The 17,732-nt window shown below is 41.6% G+C and overlaps 1 protein-coding gene across 2 annotated transcripts in view; it reads right to left on the reverse strand.

Moving 5' to 3' along the window:
* The window catches only part of RERG (RAS like estrogen regulated growth inhibitor), a 121,443-nt gene extending 107,957 nt beyond the window's left edge, over nt 1-13,486 (reverse strand). Inside the window, exons 1-2 of one of the 2 annotated variants that reach the window (XM_034781844.1) lie at nt 13,367-13,486; nt 10,273-10,446 (exon numbers count right to left, since the gene is read on the reverse strand). In XM_034781844.1, the coding sequence (XP_034637735.1) occupies nt 10,273-10,333 (61 nt within the window). In that variant the 5' untranslated portion in view covers nt 10,334-10,446; nt 13,367-13,486. Of the gene's footprint in view, nt 1-10,272; nt 10,447-13,285 lie in introns of both variants that reach the window. The other variant, XM_034781836.1, reaches the window with a different exon arrangement.
* Between the last annotated feature and the right edge of the window lie 4,246 nt (nt 13,487-17,732).

Raw genomic sequence — 17,732 nt, forward strand, 5'->3', positions numbered from 1 at the left:
GCAAAGGGACTGGTGTGTATATACTGGGGAACACAAGAATCATAACAGTACTCCACCCATTCAAAATACGTATGTGTGTCTGTGTGTGTTTGTGTGCATACAGAATTATGAAAAGGAGAATGATCTCTCCTTTTTCTTTTCATTCTTCTCTATTTCAAAAAAGGAGTGACTCAGTTAAAGCAATATTTGGTATAATCGTGGGCAAATGGAAGGAAATATTAGATCAAACAGAGCAATTCAGAGATGACATAAACTGTATAAGCTACACACTGGTGTGAAAGTAACTGGCACTGAAGGCTTGATCCAAAGAGCATTGAAGTCAACGGGAGTCTTTCTCCTGGGCTTTGGATCAGGCCCCAATGAGGAAAAAAGGGGAAGATGTAGCAGAAAAAGCGACCAACAGGAGTGAAGTGGGGGCAGTGGGTGTGGAAATATAGGGAATGACAAGGTTGTTTTTTCTCATTATAATCCTATCCTTTCTATCCAAAGCATGTACTCTACTGGCTTGATGTGCAATAGTGTTGGATGCCCATCAGCTCCCACTGACTTGGAGTTCAGCAACTCTGCAAATCAGGTGATAAGTTACATCAGCGGATGCTCACTTACAGTCTAATCACATTCTTACACTAGCCTCCTCACCACAGCAGTGGAATGCTTTGCAGGAGTCTATTAATGATATGCAAGAATGCTGACTTAATGGCATGCAGCTTACAGCTGAGGAGTGAGCCCTTATGTTCACTCCCCAGCTTGGGCTGCCTGAGCTAAAAACATTGCACAATGTAAACAGATGTGTTGCTGCCCTTTTTAACCCCACCCAGCAAGAAACTGTCTCCAGGCAACCAATGGGCCTGATTTTTGAGAGGTTCTGAGCACCCACAAATCCAAATCTCGATCCTAGTTGCTAGGACAGCATGAGTGTCTTGTGAGGGGCTACTATGTGCCATTCCACACCACCAGCTGTCGGCTCTCTTAATCTGAATGGGGAGGCTAAAGAGGCAGCTGTGAATGAAGGAAGAGGTTCAGCGGATGGCTGTGGAGCCTTACAGAGCTAGTGGATGAAGGCGGAAGACCAGAAATGGGAGCTGATCAGTTGGGGGGTGGGGGGGAAGGTGGTGGAAAACTGGGGCAGAGAGACACATACGTGAACGGACATGGGGAAACAAGGGGAAGGTAGGAACTGCAAGCACTCAAGGTGGGATTAGGGAATGAGATTAACCTCTCTGGGGGAGACCCAAATCCTAAAGCCAGCATTTGTAATTACCCAGAAGAAATACTGAATGATACATTCAGGTAGTTACCATGCAGTTAGTGGTAAAATACTGTATACTGTTTTATGGTAACCTGGCAAGTGAGTCCTCTGACCACCCCATGAGGAGGCTTTGCTGATCTTTTGCAGTAATTCCTGGAGGCCAAAAACAATCAAGGTCCCCATCTCACCAAGCCAAGCACTGTGGTTTGTTTGTGTATGTTAAGAGAGCAGTGCAGTATATACAAACCTTGGAGTCTGGCATCCTTTCCCCAGTGGTCAAGCAGATTATATTTAGTACAACCTAAACAGACACCAAAAACGGCAGAACAAGACTTAATTCTGACAGCTGTCACCAGCTGCTCTGAGGACATGCAGGTAGAATAGATGCAAGTGACAGTAAAGAAGATGAAGTTGAGAGGAGGGATAAGACTTATGAACATCTTTGGTTTTAGGCTAGCAAATTCCTGCATTAGTTACTCCTTGATTTGTGTGAGCTGGGAGGAGGAGGATGTAATGTCAAACATACTCACAAGAAAAGAAACTTTGTCTGCTCTGACGCTGGCTGCTCGCGAGCAAGAGTGCAGAGGGTAGTGAGCAGGGGATAAAGAGGGATACAGAATCCCTGTACATGCTTTTCATGGATGAAACGGATCTATTTCAGGGGCTTAATTGGTGCATAGGGCCTGGGTTGGCCCTATGCAAAGGGATCAATTGCACCCCAGATGAAGGGTGCAGAAGAGTCATATCACAGGTTAGAGCATGACGTACATCAAAAAGGAACGTGTTTGAGTAGCCTGGGGGCATGGCCAGAGGCCCGTTCCCGTCCCCTTCTCCTTGCACTGGCTACCATTCTATTCCTAGTAATACACAAAAGTTAAACATGTGTACACAGGACCCTCTGATAAGCACATCCTCTCATCCAAGGCATAAAACCAGAGGACAGAAGAGGCAGGAGTTGTTTAATATGGAAAAATAATAATATTTCACCAGCACCGCATTAGGAAAAATGAATACAGTGCATGTTAGGAAAAACTAATACAGATGATCCTGTAACAAGCACTATGATAAGAGTGTCTTTAGATAAATAATGAAAGCAGTTGACCCACTGTACCACCATAAAATTCCATCCCATTTTCTGGATTTCTGAAGTAACCTGTTATGGTAACTTGCCCTAACTTTAAAGCTTTTGTGTGATGAGGATTTTCCCCCTGACAGAACTGATAACTAGATGAGTAATTGCTGTTGAAGAAGAATTTGACATTTCCTAGTAAATACGCTGAACTAAAAATGGTAAAAGAAAGGGGGTGGGAGCATAAGAATGTGCATTGTGAGGCTGAAAATCACTTGTAAAGAGACATCTTTGGTAACTGTGTGTGCCTTTGGAAAAAAGGAGTTGGAGTTAAAGTCTAAAATGAGTGGGGAGGGCGTAGAACTTGGTTCAAAGCTTGACTTCTTGTGTCTACAACTCTCTATGGACTCGTTCTAGCCTGCCTCCATACACTGTCTCTCTACACCCTTCCCTGGTGTTGCAACTATGTCTAGCATCACCTTCCCCTCTCTCTGCTGAATTCATACAATCTGGCCACAACTGGTATGACAGCCCTCTCCTCTGAAGCTCCATCTATCTGGATCATCTACAAGAGTTTCCCATTGTACATTTAAAATCTTGTCGGAACATATATTTTTGTCTCCCGCCTCAACCACTTGGTTTCCTCCCCTGCTATTATTTCATCCATAGATTCAAAAATGTTTGGACCAGATGGGATGTTTAGATCATGTCGTCCAACATCCTGTATAACACAGGATGTAGAACTTCACCCAATTACTCTAGTTTTGAGTTCAGTAACTTGTTGCCATCCAGTCTTGAAGATTGAACTTTGTAGCATAACAAACCAGAGCTGGCTGAAATGTTTTTAAATTTGAGACTTCAAAAATATAAATGGGAAAATTTTATGTGTGCCCCACCATTTTCCAACCAGTTCTACAACAAACATTTTATCCTATAGACTTGGATGAAAAGTGCTATGCAAAAAAAAAAAAAAAAAAATTGTACTGCATTGTACTGCGTCTCTATTCTGTACTTAATTATATACTGGGCACAAAAAGGGAATTGGTTTAAGACATTTCTGTTGTTCGCGTGTGATTCCACCAGATGCTTGTGTGTTCAGCACCTTGTAAAATTTCATAACCCCCCCTTCCGCCTCCCCACACACAAATAAACAAATTTAGTGGATTCCTTGCCTGCCCTCTTGTTTTTGACTGGCTCTAGTGAAGAGATTATTTTTGTTCACTCAGGTTTTTTTGGCAAATGTAAAAGTATCTCCCTTTTGATAAAACTTAAAACATGCACAAATCACACGGCCAAAAAGGATCTCCTCAGACCACCGCCACATCTCTCAGAAAAAAGCCCAGATTCATCCATTTCATTTTTCACACAGCTTTGCTTTGGTTATCATGGTTGTAGTATTGGGGACTATGCCTTTAAGGGTTGAGCTTCCCAAACATAGTCTGGATGGGGCACTGTGAAGCTCCTGTTATATATAGCCCGTTGAAACTGAACACAGAATAAAGCAGATCTCTTGCAACAAAGTGATCACTGAACAAGGGCCATATGCTGACCTGGGTATGCATGCTGCAGTCAGTAGGGTCAATGTAGCATAGGGCCCCATCACAAGTGCAGTTCTGACACTGCTCCAAACACAGCATAAGCAGATGCTGGATATGGTCCAAACTTATGCATGTGCTTAACTTTATGCCCTTCCAGTCACAGTGTGCAAAGCTAACCAAGTGCATGAATCATGGCCTTTCCTGGGGTTTGCCTTTGCTGTTCACTTAAATAGCCACAACAAAATACCACAACCTCTGGCTAGGCTTTTCGCCTGAGCATGGCTATTCCTAGCATTTTCTCTGCAGGGCTCCTGTATCCCTAGCTACCTTTCTCTCAGGCAGTTTCTTCCATCCTGGCTTGAAACTGATGGGAGCCATTTGCCAGCAGGAGTCAGCAGAAATAACTCTTCATCCTGGTGACCTAGATGTGCTCTATTTGCCAGTGCAAAACCCTGCAATCTGCCACACTGAGATGGGGCCTTACAGAGTAAAAGCTATATTGGCTTTTGGAAGCTAGACTTGCACATACCTTAGCTGGACACTAATCATTCTGAGGTCAAAATAAAAAAAGTCTCCGAGGCATAGATACTGTATTTTGAACATTGTATTTAAAGGCCAATTACATTGGGAGCTGGAAAGGACTTCAACCATTTCAATGCTTCCACCCATTCTTTTCTCTCTCTCACACACACATATTCATGCTCTTCCCCTTCCGTACAGGTCATTCCTCTCCAGCCTTTCTTTTCCCCCTCCCACCCATGCATGTATTGCAGACCTTCGTTGCAACCATTGGGGGATCAGACCTTTGTGACTTTCTTTAATGGCTGTTAATACCACAGAGTTTTAAAATAGCCACTTGCATTATGAAATCCCAGCTCTCTGTGGAATAGGAATGAAGGTGTAAAATCAAACTGAACAGTGATTTGAACAGCACTGTGTAAACTAGGGCTGTCGATTAATTGCAGTTAACTCACGCGATTAACTCAAAAAAATTAATCGCAATTAATCACACTGTTAAACAATACCCATTGAAATTTATTAAATATTTTGGACATTTTTCTACATTTTCAAATATATTGATTTCAATTATAACGCGTAATATAAAGTGTACAGTGCTCACTTTATTTATTACAAATATTTGCACTGTAAAAATGATAAAAGAAATAGTATTTTTCAATTCATCTGGTACAAGTACTGTAGTGTAATCTCTTTATCGTGAAAGTGCAATTCACAAATATAGATTTTTTTTGTTACATAACTGCACTCAAAAACAAAACAATGTAAAACTTTAGACCCTACAAGTCCACTCAGTCCTACTTCTTGTTCAGTCAATTGCTAAGACAAATAAGTTTGTTTACATTTATGGGAGATACTGCTGCCTGCTTCTTATTTACAATGTCACCAAAAAGTGAGAACAGGTGTTCGCATGGCACTTTTGTAGCCAGCATTGCAAGGTATTTACCATATGCCAAATATGCTAAACATGCATATGCCCCTTCATGCTTTGGCCACCATTCCAGAGGACGTGCTTCCATACTGATGATGCTTGTTAAAAAAAAATGCGTTAATTAACTTTGTGACTGAACTCCTTGGGGGAGAACTGTATGTCTTCAGCTCTGTTTTACCCACATTCTGCCATATATTTCATGTTATAGCAGTCTCAGATGATGACCCAGCACATGTTGTTCGTTTTAAGAACACTTTCACAGCAGATTTGACAAAACACAAAGAAGGTACCAATGTGACATTTCTAAAGATAGCTACAGCACTCGATGTAAAAATCTGAAGTGCCAAGATGTAAGAATCTGAAGTGCCTTCTAAAATCTGAGAGGGACAAGGTGTGGAGCATGTTTTCAGAAGTATTAAAAGAGCAACACTCCGATGCGGAAACCACAGAACCTGCACCACCAAAAAAGAAAATCAATCTTCTGCTGGTGGCATCTGACTCAGATGATGAAAATGAACATGCTTTGGTATGCACTGCTTTGGATCGTTATTGAGCAGAACCCATCATCAGCATGGACACATGTCCTCTGGAATGGTGGTTGAAACATGAAGGGACATATGAATCTTTAGCGGATTTGGCAAGTAAATATCTTGCAATGCCGGCTACAACAGTGTCATGTGAACGCCTGTTCTCACTCTCAGGTGACATTGTAAACAAGAAGTGGGCAGCATTATCTCCTGCAAATTGTAACCAAACTTGTTTGTCTTAGCAATTGGCTGAACAAGAAGTAGGACTGAATGGACTTGTAGGCTCTAAAGTTTTACATTGTTTTATTTTTAATGCAGGTTTTTTTGTATATCATTCTACACTAATAAATTCAAATTTCATGATAAAGAGATTGCACTACAGTACTTGTAGAAAGTGAATTGAAAAGTTTCTCTTCAAATTGTATATACCTTTCTTTTATTTTTACAGTGCAAATATTTATAATAAAAATAAATATAAAGTGAGCACTGTACATTTTTGTATTCTTTGTTGTAATTGAAACCAACCAATATATTTGAAAATGTGGAAAACATCCAACAATATTTATATAAATAGTATTATTGTTTAACAGCACGATTAATCATCATTATTTTTTTAATCGCTTGACAGCCCTAGTTTAAACTACTGTGAGCTTTAATTCTCCATTCCATCCAAGACATTGTGGAGAGGGGAGGACATAGAGAGCTGGTGGCCATTCTCATTCAGGGCTGCCTGGCTCCAGTGCAAGTGCACCCTAATTTACACCAGTGGAGGACTGGGTAGAGTAGAGCTGTGCCATGCCCCTTCCCTGCCTTTGAAATGCCACTTCCTTTCTTCCCCTTAAGTGGGGGTGGGGCGTGGGTGACACAGGAGACAGCAAACAGTTCTGCTGCTCAGAAGGAATTCTCTATCCATTACCTGCAGCCAGTTTAAGGCCACTTTGCATTGTTTATGCAGTGCAAACTGGCCTTAGCAGAATGGAGAATGCAGCTCGTGGTGTGTTCGTGCATTGGAACACTTCCACTGGTTTAACTTGCACAAGAGAGAGAGACCGTGCACCAAATGCTCATTTATTGCTCAGTAATTCTGAAGTAACCTTCTTAGCTTCAGTGGAAGTACTCTTGATTTACACCTGTGCGAGTAGATTTGGTCCTTTATCTTTGAAGGGCTTATATCTAGAGAGGAAAATAAAATAGGTGAGGTAGATTAGCAATTAAATCTACTGGCCTTAATCTGGTAGGATGATAAGTAAATAGTGGCTATGACTGAGAACAGATTTTATGTAACCATTTAAAACAAACAAAAAACCCTCTAGCCTAGAAAACCTAAGGGCAAGGAAACCTGACAAGTAGCAGCAAGTGTAGAAGTTTGTTTTAATCTGGCTTTAGCTCTTTCAGACTTCATCACTCATGCTCCATCCCACCTTTCTGAGAGCCTTGAATTAATATACTGAAGGAAAGAATAGGAAGTCTTACTGAACAAATCCTATTAAGTGGACTACTACATAGATCAGACTAAAGCCCTGATCCTACTGCCAGTAACAAAAATGGTAAAACTCCCATTGGCTTCACTGTTGCATGATGGAAGACTAAAATTCCCAAAGCATCCTGTCCCAGCACACACTATTTCTTTTGCAAAAAATTCTTTATGGCTACCTCAGCTTCGATCATTCCCAAACCCTGATCAAGAATTGGGAGGGGAATCTTTCCAGGACATTACAATATGCTTCTGTAACTTCACAAATGTTCTGCTTTTAGGGAGGGAGCCAATAAAGGCTTAAGCCAGACTAGAATCTAATGTCTTGCCCTGTCTCGTTAAATGAGGATGAGCCAAAAAAGAGAGAAAGCCAGTGACCTTATTTTGGAATGACTCTCTGGTAATCAAAACAGTCTTATTTATTGCCACATGTATTTCCTTCTTCATATGCAGCTAGTCCTCTCCAGTGTCTTGAGTCATGTTCTGGCTTTTAGAACTTGGCTTAACTTCCAGCTGTCTGGCTTAGTCAAGTCTAGTACTGTACATTCAGAGAAACCAGGATTTCACACACTACATATCATAAACTGGACACATCTTGATGGAAAATTATATGGACACTCTCAAGAATCTACATCTCTCTCACAAAAAAGCCACTTAGAGGCAGCATCTATTACAGCCTAACACTGGGCCTCTCTGTCCACAACAGTTTGCTCTGGGGACTATTTTGTGTCTCATCCTGCTCATAGTTGATCCACAATAACAGTCTCAGTATTGCTAGTATCCTGATATTAGCACAGTGGGGAATAATTGCCAGAAAACCTTAGTGTAGTGAAGGCCATAAAGAGAAGACCAAATGTGAAAACTGTACCGCTCGCATGCTGGATGTTCTTACGAAGGACACTGCTGATTACTTTTGATTGAACTTTTAAAGTCTCTTTTTTTAAATAAAAGTTACGAAACCTCATATGAAGAGAAATATTTTGTGTGTGTGGAGGGAGGTTAATTTTGCCGAAAAAACTTTTGGGGATAGGGGACACTTGGGAGGGAGATTTTCCTTCATTATTCTGAATCCAACCAAAGCATTGTGCTAGGCAACCACAACCATAAACAGAGTTTGACTACAAACAAAAAGTGAAACTAACTGGCCTTATTTCACTGTCCAAACTGACTTCCAAACCTTAAATAGGATAAATGGTAGAAAGTAAAGGCAGATTCATTACGGCACTTCCAGTTAACAGTCTGTGGCATTATAACATAGATAAGGCAATTTAAATCTTTGTTTTTAATCTTAAGAGCACCCTTTTAAATATGTTATGTAAGTAGCTATGATTCAATTTGTATTTCCTTTGTGATATGATCGCTATAATGTCCTCTGTCCCATGTACACTCTTCCTTTGTAGGCTGATGGAAGTGAGCTATTTCACTGATATTTTCCTGGTACAATATTTTCTGAATAAACACACTTGGATCCAAATTAACTAAACAATAATAATGTTTATAGGCCTGATCCTCAGTTGCTATCAACTAAAATACACTTCCATGGAACTGCACTGATTTTCAACAGCTGAGTATCTAGCCCTATGTTCTTAAAAGCACACACTGTAACTTCATGTTGCTCACACTTCAAACAAACAGCTACAATACATGGTACCTGTGGAGGCCAGTTTTATATTTTGCAAGGTCCCAAACTGCCACAGGAGGTAAATTAGGCCTTGCCTTCTGGTCCTATTGTCTGAAGTGTATATTAAGGTGGTCTTAAAGTCATCAAGTAACTGCAAGACTACAGTGCTACTCAAGGTAGCATGTGCACCTCATATCACTTACCAGTCAGTACTTGTTTCTACAAATGCACCATTGTACTGCTCTAAGTACAAATGGTGCATCTTATGTAAACCTTCTGATGTCAAAATCCCAGACAATAGTGAGAAAATCGAGCCTGGAATGAATAGATCAGTAGAAAAGGGGTGGGTGTGTCTAAACTTTTGTTTTCTACTGAGATTGTCACTTGCTGATGGGGGTTTGTTTCACTGGGCATACCAATGGAGTTGGCAGGTGAATTTGGCCAGCAGCTCACTAAAGGGCTCAGTCATTCCCTGGGCGCTGAAGTGGGTGGGAGTTCTGTGACTCCCCTGAGCCTAATTTTTTTAACTTGCTCATTCAAAGCTAATTTTAAGTGGAAGCAACAAGGAGGGATATTCTATGTAAAACAGACGCCAGCTGTTTCCTCTCCACCCTGCAGGAGGCCAAAATGGTGATGTTGTGAATAAAGTCAGTTGTTGCTTTATCCTCCTCAAAACAGGGCAAAACTGGGTCATCCAAAAAGTCACCCTGATCTGATTTGGTCCTTCCACTTCTCTTTAGAATCCTGTGAAAACTGCTGGGATATCACACAACTGGTTGTTAGCTCCACATCGCTTCCAGTGCACTTTCCTAGGGTGTGATCCTGTGAGTTGCTAAGCACCAGAAATCCCCACTGGAATCAATAGGCACTGCAGCACTCAATACTGCTCAGGACAAGTGCATTATTCTACCTGGGCTCTGACCTCCTTTTGTATAGGGAATTAAAAGATAATAAGCAAGCTATGGAGGGACAAATTAAACAATGCTAGTCCATCTCTATCTCCACAGAAATCAATAGGAGTCTTGGCATTGACTTCAAACAGTAGGCCTGATCCCACTTCCATTGTTATACTATTCCTTTTATTTGCAGAGCCTAGCGCATGAAAAATGGCGTGGAAAGCTAAATTAAAAATTAGGGGCCTGATGCTGATCTCTCTGACACCAGCTTTACACCCACATCACCCCACTGGCTTCTCTGACGCTCTGCATGATTCACGCTGATATAGATAAAATCAGAGGAAGGCCCAGCAGTTTTTTGCATACACAAAGGCTCATTTTGAGAACACTGGACAGAGTGAAGAAAAAGCCACCTGATCAAAGACAGAAGGAAAACAGACAACAAATATACCTGACTTCCCCACGCCAGCTCGACCAAAGATCGCCAGCTTCACTTCTGCACTTTTAGCCATGGTGGGAAAATGGAACGCTGGAGAATTCACTGGATTACCCAAAATTGAGCAGGCGGAAGGTTCCCAGGTCCTGTCTTCAGCTTCACCACGTCATTGTGACTTCTGCACAGAACCTTAAAGCAGTGTAATACAGTGAATAGGCAGAAAGTCTCTTCCTAAATATTTCTTTATTTAAACCATATGCTAATATCCTCAAACACGGAGGTAACAATACTGACACCTTTGGTGTTTGTCACCATTCATGTAGAATATATATCACATTATTTTTCTAGCTCAGCTGTTGAGACATGCCCCGTTACACTTTGTTGAACAAAGGTTCTTATTCAATAATCTTCAGCGCTCAGCTCATAATGCCATATAAGGTTCCCTCTTACTTTTTTTTTAAGCCAGCTGGGATAGTTTATATTAAGTTACTACTTTTGGCCAAACTAACTTTAATGAATTTTATTCTACAGAATATATTTAAAAACCATAAGTATTCATTAATCTATTTGCAGATAGTTGAACTCCCTTTCCCTTTCCCAAACCCTCAATTATTTCAAAGCCCCAATTACTCAGCAGCAGTTACTTAAAAGTCTTCAACAGTTCTAAATATTTGCACTTTGCCCATTCCAGTAAACAGAACCTTTACACAAAGTTCCTTGATGTTCTTTGTGTAAGATGACTCAGCTCAGACGTAAATATTCAGAAAAGCATAGGCTAGAAAGGGACACTGAAGTTTCTCTTTATATATTTTTAAAGACCACATAAGAATGTTCCTACTACCTCTATTGCCCTGCTGTATGACTTTTAGCGTGTTATGTCACCTTGCTCTCTGCCTCAATTTTCCCATCTGTGAATTTAAGGATAACTAAATTTACTTTCCTCTGTAAACTGCTTTGAAATCTATGGACGAAGGCACTATAGATGATTAGTATTGTACCAATACTACCATTTAGTGTGGATAATTCATCTCACCAATTACACCATAGTATAATTTTACTTCTGTACACAGCATGTTTCACAAAAAATACCAATCTCTGTTTGTTAGAAAGGTTTGCCAATATTTCTATAGAAAGACATAAGATTATTTTAATCATAAATATCAGATATATTAATTGCTACATTAGCATTACCCACACTAAAGCAATAACACATTTCAAGCAACTTCGTGAAATAAAATAATGTTTTATTAAATTTTCTCCAGAATACAATATGTTGCACAAATCTTGTCCAATGTACTTTATTTAGAGAAGGATATGAATATATTTTTGAAATCTCATTCTTCTGGTTTATTTTGCAGAGGAGTAAATGGCAAATCATATTCATCCCGTACAAGCATTTAGAAAGGCAAAAGCTTTTATGAATTGTTTCATCTACCAGAAGAGAGACAGGTCTTTAACTCCAAAAAATGCATACATTTGCCTTCCAATTTCTAACCTAATAAAGTCACAGTGGCATGCTTTGTCAAAAGCGAGTCATGTAAAATCATCTGTAGCAAGATTTGCTTTTCTTACTCCAGTTCCGCTCATGGAAGAAAGGCATAAATGTGATGCAGCCAATACATTCCTCTCACTTTCAGCTTTAGATAGGAAATGAAAAATGCTATAGTATGCTGGCAGAAGAAAGTACTTAAATCAATCTGTACTATATAATCCCTAGTTTTAATGGCTCTTGGGGTTTCTAATACACATAACTGCTGACAACCCTAAAAACCATCTTGCAGCTTGGGCCAGATTCTCACCTGGTGTGAACTGGAGTAGCTCTGAAGTCAATAGAGTTATGTCAATTTACACTGAGAATCTGACCCTTACTGTTTAAAGAGATGGATGCTTATTTCTGGATGACCATAAATGCACACTGTAAATTAGAGGGTTGCAAGTGTCCCTTTTCTATATTTACATGCCACCTTCCTCTAAAACACCTGGGCTAGATGCCAATCTGGTCTATAGCTGGAGTAACTCCATCAGCTTGATTTGTTCCTTATTTACACTACAGCAACTGAGTTGAGAATCTGAACCCCATATTTCTATATCAGAGCAAAAGAGAAAACAAGACAACGTGTTGCTATAAAACATACTCTCTCTAAGTAAAGATTGACATACTACTGGGTGTACTCTGGCTCCAAAAGAAATCCAATATTCATTTTCATACTCAAATGTCATTGAAAAAAGTATGAATGCTGGTTTGTCACCAAGAACGTCTTAAAAAAACTATGAGCAAAGATTCCCTTCTCAATCAGGCCCATGCATTAAAATAAAAAGGGTATATTTGGTTTAAGTCAACCACACAACTGCCATCCCCACTTTAATAAACAAATACTAGTTCACACATTAATTTCTCTTCCGATTTTCCGTAGGTCTCTGCCTCAATGTCGTTATCATAACAAAAGAGCTGAGAGGCATATAGAGCAACAGTGTGATCTAAGGGATACTTTTTGGTTCTCTCTAGTTTTCTCACCTTCAGCTTGCAAATGTTTGGCTTTCCATATGTGATGAGCACATCAAGACAATCCCTGAAATAATTACAGATCGCTGCTCCAAGCCCACTGCTGTCACTGATTAAATAATACAGTGCAACAGGTAATATTTTGCTTTCCTAATGAAAGGGCTGAAGGAATCCTCCCCCACTGCTGGGCAGATAGACAAGCTCACAATGTGCTTGCCACCTTGCTACTCTTGTTACAATTAACAGCCAGGAGGGATCCCCAGAAGTAGAGGTGTCTCCCCTAATATCTTCCCATGCAGAATCCGGAGATGATCCCAGGAAGCCCATCCTGTTCTAGCTCTGCCCGATTTGGGGCATCGCCGAAGCGATAACCCGGTAATAATTAAGGAGCTTGTTTGTTGCTCTTGACAAAGCACAAAGATAGCGGCTGGCTTCGCCAGGGTCCCTCTCTTGCTGCAGTAGCCCCTGGCTATGTGCGCTCTAGATACCTATTCAGCCAGATACCTCTTCGTGCATCAAACTCACCTCTCCGCACCAGTAAAGCAGCACGAGGGTGACTTGGGAGGACGGGAATTCAGCCCTGGTCTTTGTTGCCGGCCGGCTCACCTAGCTGTGTGATCAGAGAAGGAAGCCAACCTCAGCCATCGTGGGTTGCCCGTAGTCTCCTTTCTCCCCCGGTCTAGTCCCTCTGCCGCAGAATGCGGAGACTTCACACAGCCCCAGGACCAGCTCTCCGCGGCTGCCTTCTCCTACCGGCTACGGCAGTCGCAGGAAAGCTCTCTGCCGCCCCCTGCAGGTGCTCCGGCGCTAGGACGCGGAATGGGCTGCAGCGAGACAGCTGGGCAGGCAGTGGGATCAGCATTGAAGGATAAGGGGTGTGTGAAAGGTTGTGAGCATGAGGTGTTTAATTTACAGCACCGGGGCAGGTGAAATGGAGACTTCCCCCTTCTAAATGTGTAGCATCGGAACCGTGCCTACACGATCAAATGAAACCAAGATGCTGGCTTGAGCGGAACAAGGCGTGGTGTGCAAGGAAATGTGCGAGGGGCTGGTTCATGGGCTGGTAGTGGGAACTGTGACTAAACGCCTAACCCAAGTGGGAGAACCACGAGGGAGGAAATGCCGTGAATGTCTGCACCGGCCAGAAATGGAAACGATAGAAAGGGTTTCTGCCTTAAAAGAAACTCAGTCCAGAGACTTTAATGAATTTAAATGTATGCCAGGGCGAAAGCAGTAAACTTTAGTTCTCTGGGTTGAGCTTGCATCGAATGAAGTCAAATGGGAGTCTGATCATTGCCTTCAGTAGGACCAGGAACCAGACCTTAAGGAGAAAAGTTACAATCACTCCATGTGTTGCTAGATAAGGAATTTCAAGCTGCGTTCAAGTTTGGGCACACTAAGGTCCTGATTTACAGGACCATTGACGTGGCAGCTGTGGGTTCTCAGTACCTCTTAAAATCAGACCCTATGTAATAACCAAGCTCTAGCATCCAGTGGTGTTGTCTACACTTTTTTTCCTTTCAATCTGGCTAGGGACCACAACTATCCAATTAAAGAAAAAGAAGGCGTGTTGCAGTAAGGGCTTACTTTCATAGAACCTGATCCTACAACTACTTACTACCAGGAGCAGTGTTTACTACCAGGAGTAGTCCCTGAAAATAAACATGTGACCTTGTAATCAAAGGGTGGACAATGGGGCTAACTCATGTTAGTAAAGTTAGTCATAAGTGTTTACAAGATCATTCCTAATGGGACTACTCACAGTAGTAAGTACAGCACCTGATAGTAAACGTTTGTAAATCTGGCCTGTAGTCCTTCTATGCTAAATCATATGACTTGATTTGCTGCATATTAGATATCTTGGGCCAAATTCCTGTCTGGTGTAGATCTGATGGAGTTAGACCAGGGAGGAATGTGGCCCCTTAGGTTTTAGCTGTGTCCAATTTAAGAATATCCAGAACACAGCCCTTCCTTACAAACTGAGCCACTGAATTGTTTGTGACATTTGGCAAGTCACTTACCTTCTCTTAGTCTCTGTTTTTCCCCACTGTTAAATGAAGATAATGACACCTGCTAAGAGTGTTTGTTTTTCTAAGGTGCAAGACATGAAGGTCAGTCAGTGGTAGGGTTGAACTCACAATCTCCCAGCCCTGTACTTACTCCACTAGAAGACCACCTGGCTTTGGTGTAGGTGGGAAAACTACACCATGGTTGTCATCCTCCTCCTCCTGTGTCCAGGGTGAATTTTTTGCACACATGAAAAAAGGGCTTTTGAGATTTCACCCACTCAGCGATGAATAATCCAGTCCCTCCACGTTTTGCAAAGGTCAACATTCCAGGGGTTAAAAGAAAAGAAAAAACTCTTACAAAATGAACTAAGAAATGTAACCCAAAGTTTCTGGATGTTTGTTTTTTCACCCGTTTCGTTCAGCACTGTTCACAAGCATTCATCTGTGCCTCGTCAAGTTCTAGAAATGTGGAATAGGGAACTAGCTTTTGCCTGCCCTCTCTAGCCTAACAATAAAACAGTGTTAAGGCTGCTACAGCCACCTTCTTTCCTGGGCTGTAAACAATATCTAGTTTTTATGTAATTTTCCTCTATCAATCCCAAAGTATTTTACAAAGGAGGTAAGCGTCATTCATCTTATGTGTTACAGAGGGGAAATTGAGGCAAAGGGGCTTATTCAAGGCCATCTTTTAGGCTAGGGCCAGAGCTAGGAATAGAATCCAGGTCTCTAAATCTTAAGACAAAGGTTCTATCCACTGGATCACATCTATCTCCCTTTTTACTGACTTGTCCATTGATACAGGGATACCTTAGTAACAGCTGTAAACCAGAGGTAAAAGGTCCTCAAAGATCAAAGTGGGTGTTGCTCCTGTGTTCTGGTTCCAACTCATCTCTAATGCAAATAAGTGAGATAAAATGGCAGTAAAGGCAATCATCTCCCTCTTCTTAGTGAGCAGAAGTTAAATACAAATTAACTTCACATTCAACTCTTCCACAATGATTCAAGTCTCTCTCATGTAGAATAATAAGAGCACACTAGAGAATTAGGAGGCCGAGGCTTGCAGGGCCTAATCCTGAGAGGGACTGAGCACCCACAACTCTGCTGTGTTCAATGGGAGCAGCGGACACGCAGCTCCTTCTCAGGATCAGCTCTTAAAATAGCTCGGCTGCTTATCGTACAAAGGCAGATAATTCAAAGGCAGATTTTAAAGCTGTGTTGCAGTTTATATTTTACTTGTTAAAAATAACTGCTGAGGCTTTAAACCTTCTCTCAACGTTTGGTTTACATAATTTAGATAAACTGGCTTTTCCATTCTCCTGTGCGAGTAACTGGTGCGTTTCTGTTTTACATATGGGGACGTATTTGTCAGTTTCAAGGGCTGGCATTTGGGTTCTGCGGCTGTGGAATTCACGCTGCAGGGGGGTCATTGAGTTAGATGCTATGGCAGGATTGACAAACCAATGGGTAATTTTTTGACCACCAAATTACCAATTTTGTAGCAGTGCAAGCTACAGTAGTAAGGGTAATTAAATCTCATGCTCCTGCTCATAAGCTGATCACTATGGGGAACAGGAAGGAATTTCTTTCATTCATGAACAACCCTGCATAGACTATATTCAAGATGAGCAGGAGTCCTTCTTCCCTTGCCATCATCAGAGAGTAGAGGTATAGGCCAATGCCGGAAACAGGAAGCCAGGCTTACTGTACCAGTAATCTGATCCAGCATGGCTTATCCTGTGTTTGATTGTGGGTGAAATCCTGACCCCACTGAAATCAGCAGGAGCTTTTCCATTGATTTCACCTTTGGTGCAGGTCTTGCTCCCCTTGGCAGGTAACATTGCACTTAAATGCTTTTGAAAATAGGATTTAGGCTCCTATGTCACCTAACCTATAGCTCCAGCCAGGCAAGCAATCCCAGAATCGAAGCCACATATAAACCCAGGCATAAAGGGTTTTGGGTGAGAAGGGCGTGGGCTAAACCCCAGGTAAGACCCCAGGGTGATCCTGCAGTGAAGACATAGCCACAGGTGTATCCAACATGTTACCCAAAATGTATATCTAGTGGAAGGAAAAATAGTAGTTACAGCATGAGGGGAAAATTGGGACCTGGAATTATCAGTTGCAATGGAGCATTGATGAGCGCACTTTTGGGGAACAGATGTTTAAGGAAGCAGTGGTTAGAAACAGGGATTTAGCAGCCAAGCCTTCATCTGGGCTCTGAATATGGAAATTGTGGCCATGGAGATGTTACAAATGGTAGGGGAAGGAGCAGAGACTCAAACTCAACCTCTTCAGTGCAAAATGATTTATTGGTAGGAACAGACAGAGGAACAGGAATTAAAGCAATAAATAAAGACTCACACAAACATTTACTAATGTTGCCTGTGATAATCCTAGTGCTAGAGACAGTAGCTGGGAACGCTGCTTCCTCTTGGATGCTCATTCTTCTCCAGCATCAGTGACCTTATCTATAGCTTCATTGCTCTGAGGGGTGATTCTAGGCCCCATATAAGGGCTGAGCTCTTAGTGAACTCATAGCTGCAGGTATGGTGCAGCTGCTGTAGGAGCTATATTTTTCTCCCAAGGGAGCCTCCCCATAGGTGAATACAAACCTAGAGCAACAATCCTGACCTGTTTATAAGAAGCTCATCAGAAGCAGCTACCCTGAATCAGCCTATATCAGCAGTAGGGAATTTCAGACATGCCATGGCTCACCAGAAACCTCCATGGTCTGCTCTTCCACCCACTTATTAAACAGAAAGCATCAGTGTCCCTAGAATCAAACACTGGCCCAGACTCTCTACAGCTATACAAACCCCAAGGCAAAGCTAACCTCAGCCTCAGTATAAATTAAAGGGCTCTCTTCCCAACAGCTGCAGTTGATGTAAATAGCCCTGAATGACTCTATCACAATTTCAGTGCCATTCAATAACACTTTATTGCTATGACAAGCTATACAAGTG

Source organism: Trachemys scripta, chromosome 1 (genome assembly GCF_013100865.1).
Source record: "Trachemys scripta elegans isolate TJP31775 chromosome 1, CAS_Tse_1.0, whole genome shotgun sequence".
Lineage (NCBI taxonomy): Eukaryota > Metazoa > Chordata > Testudines > Emydidae > Trachemys > Trachemys scripta.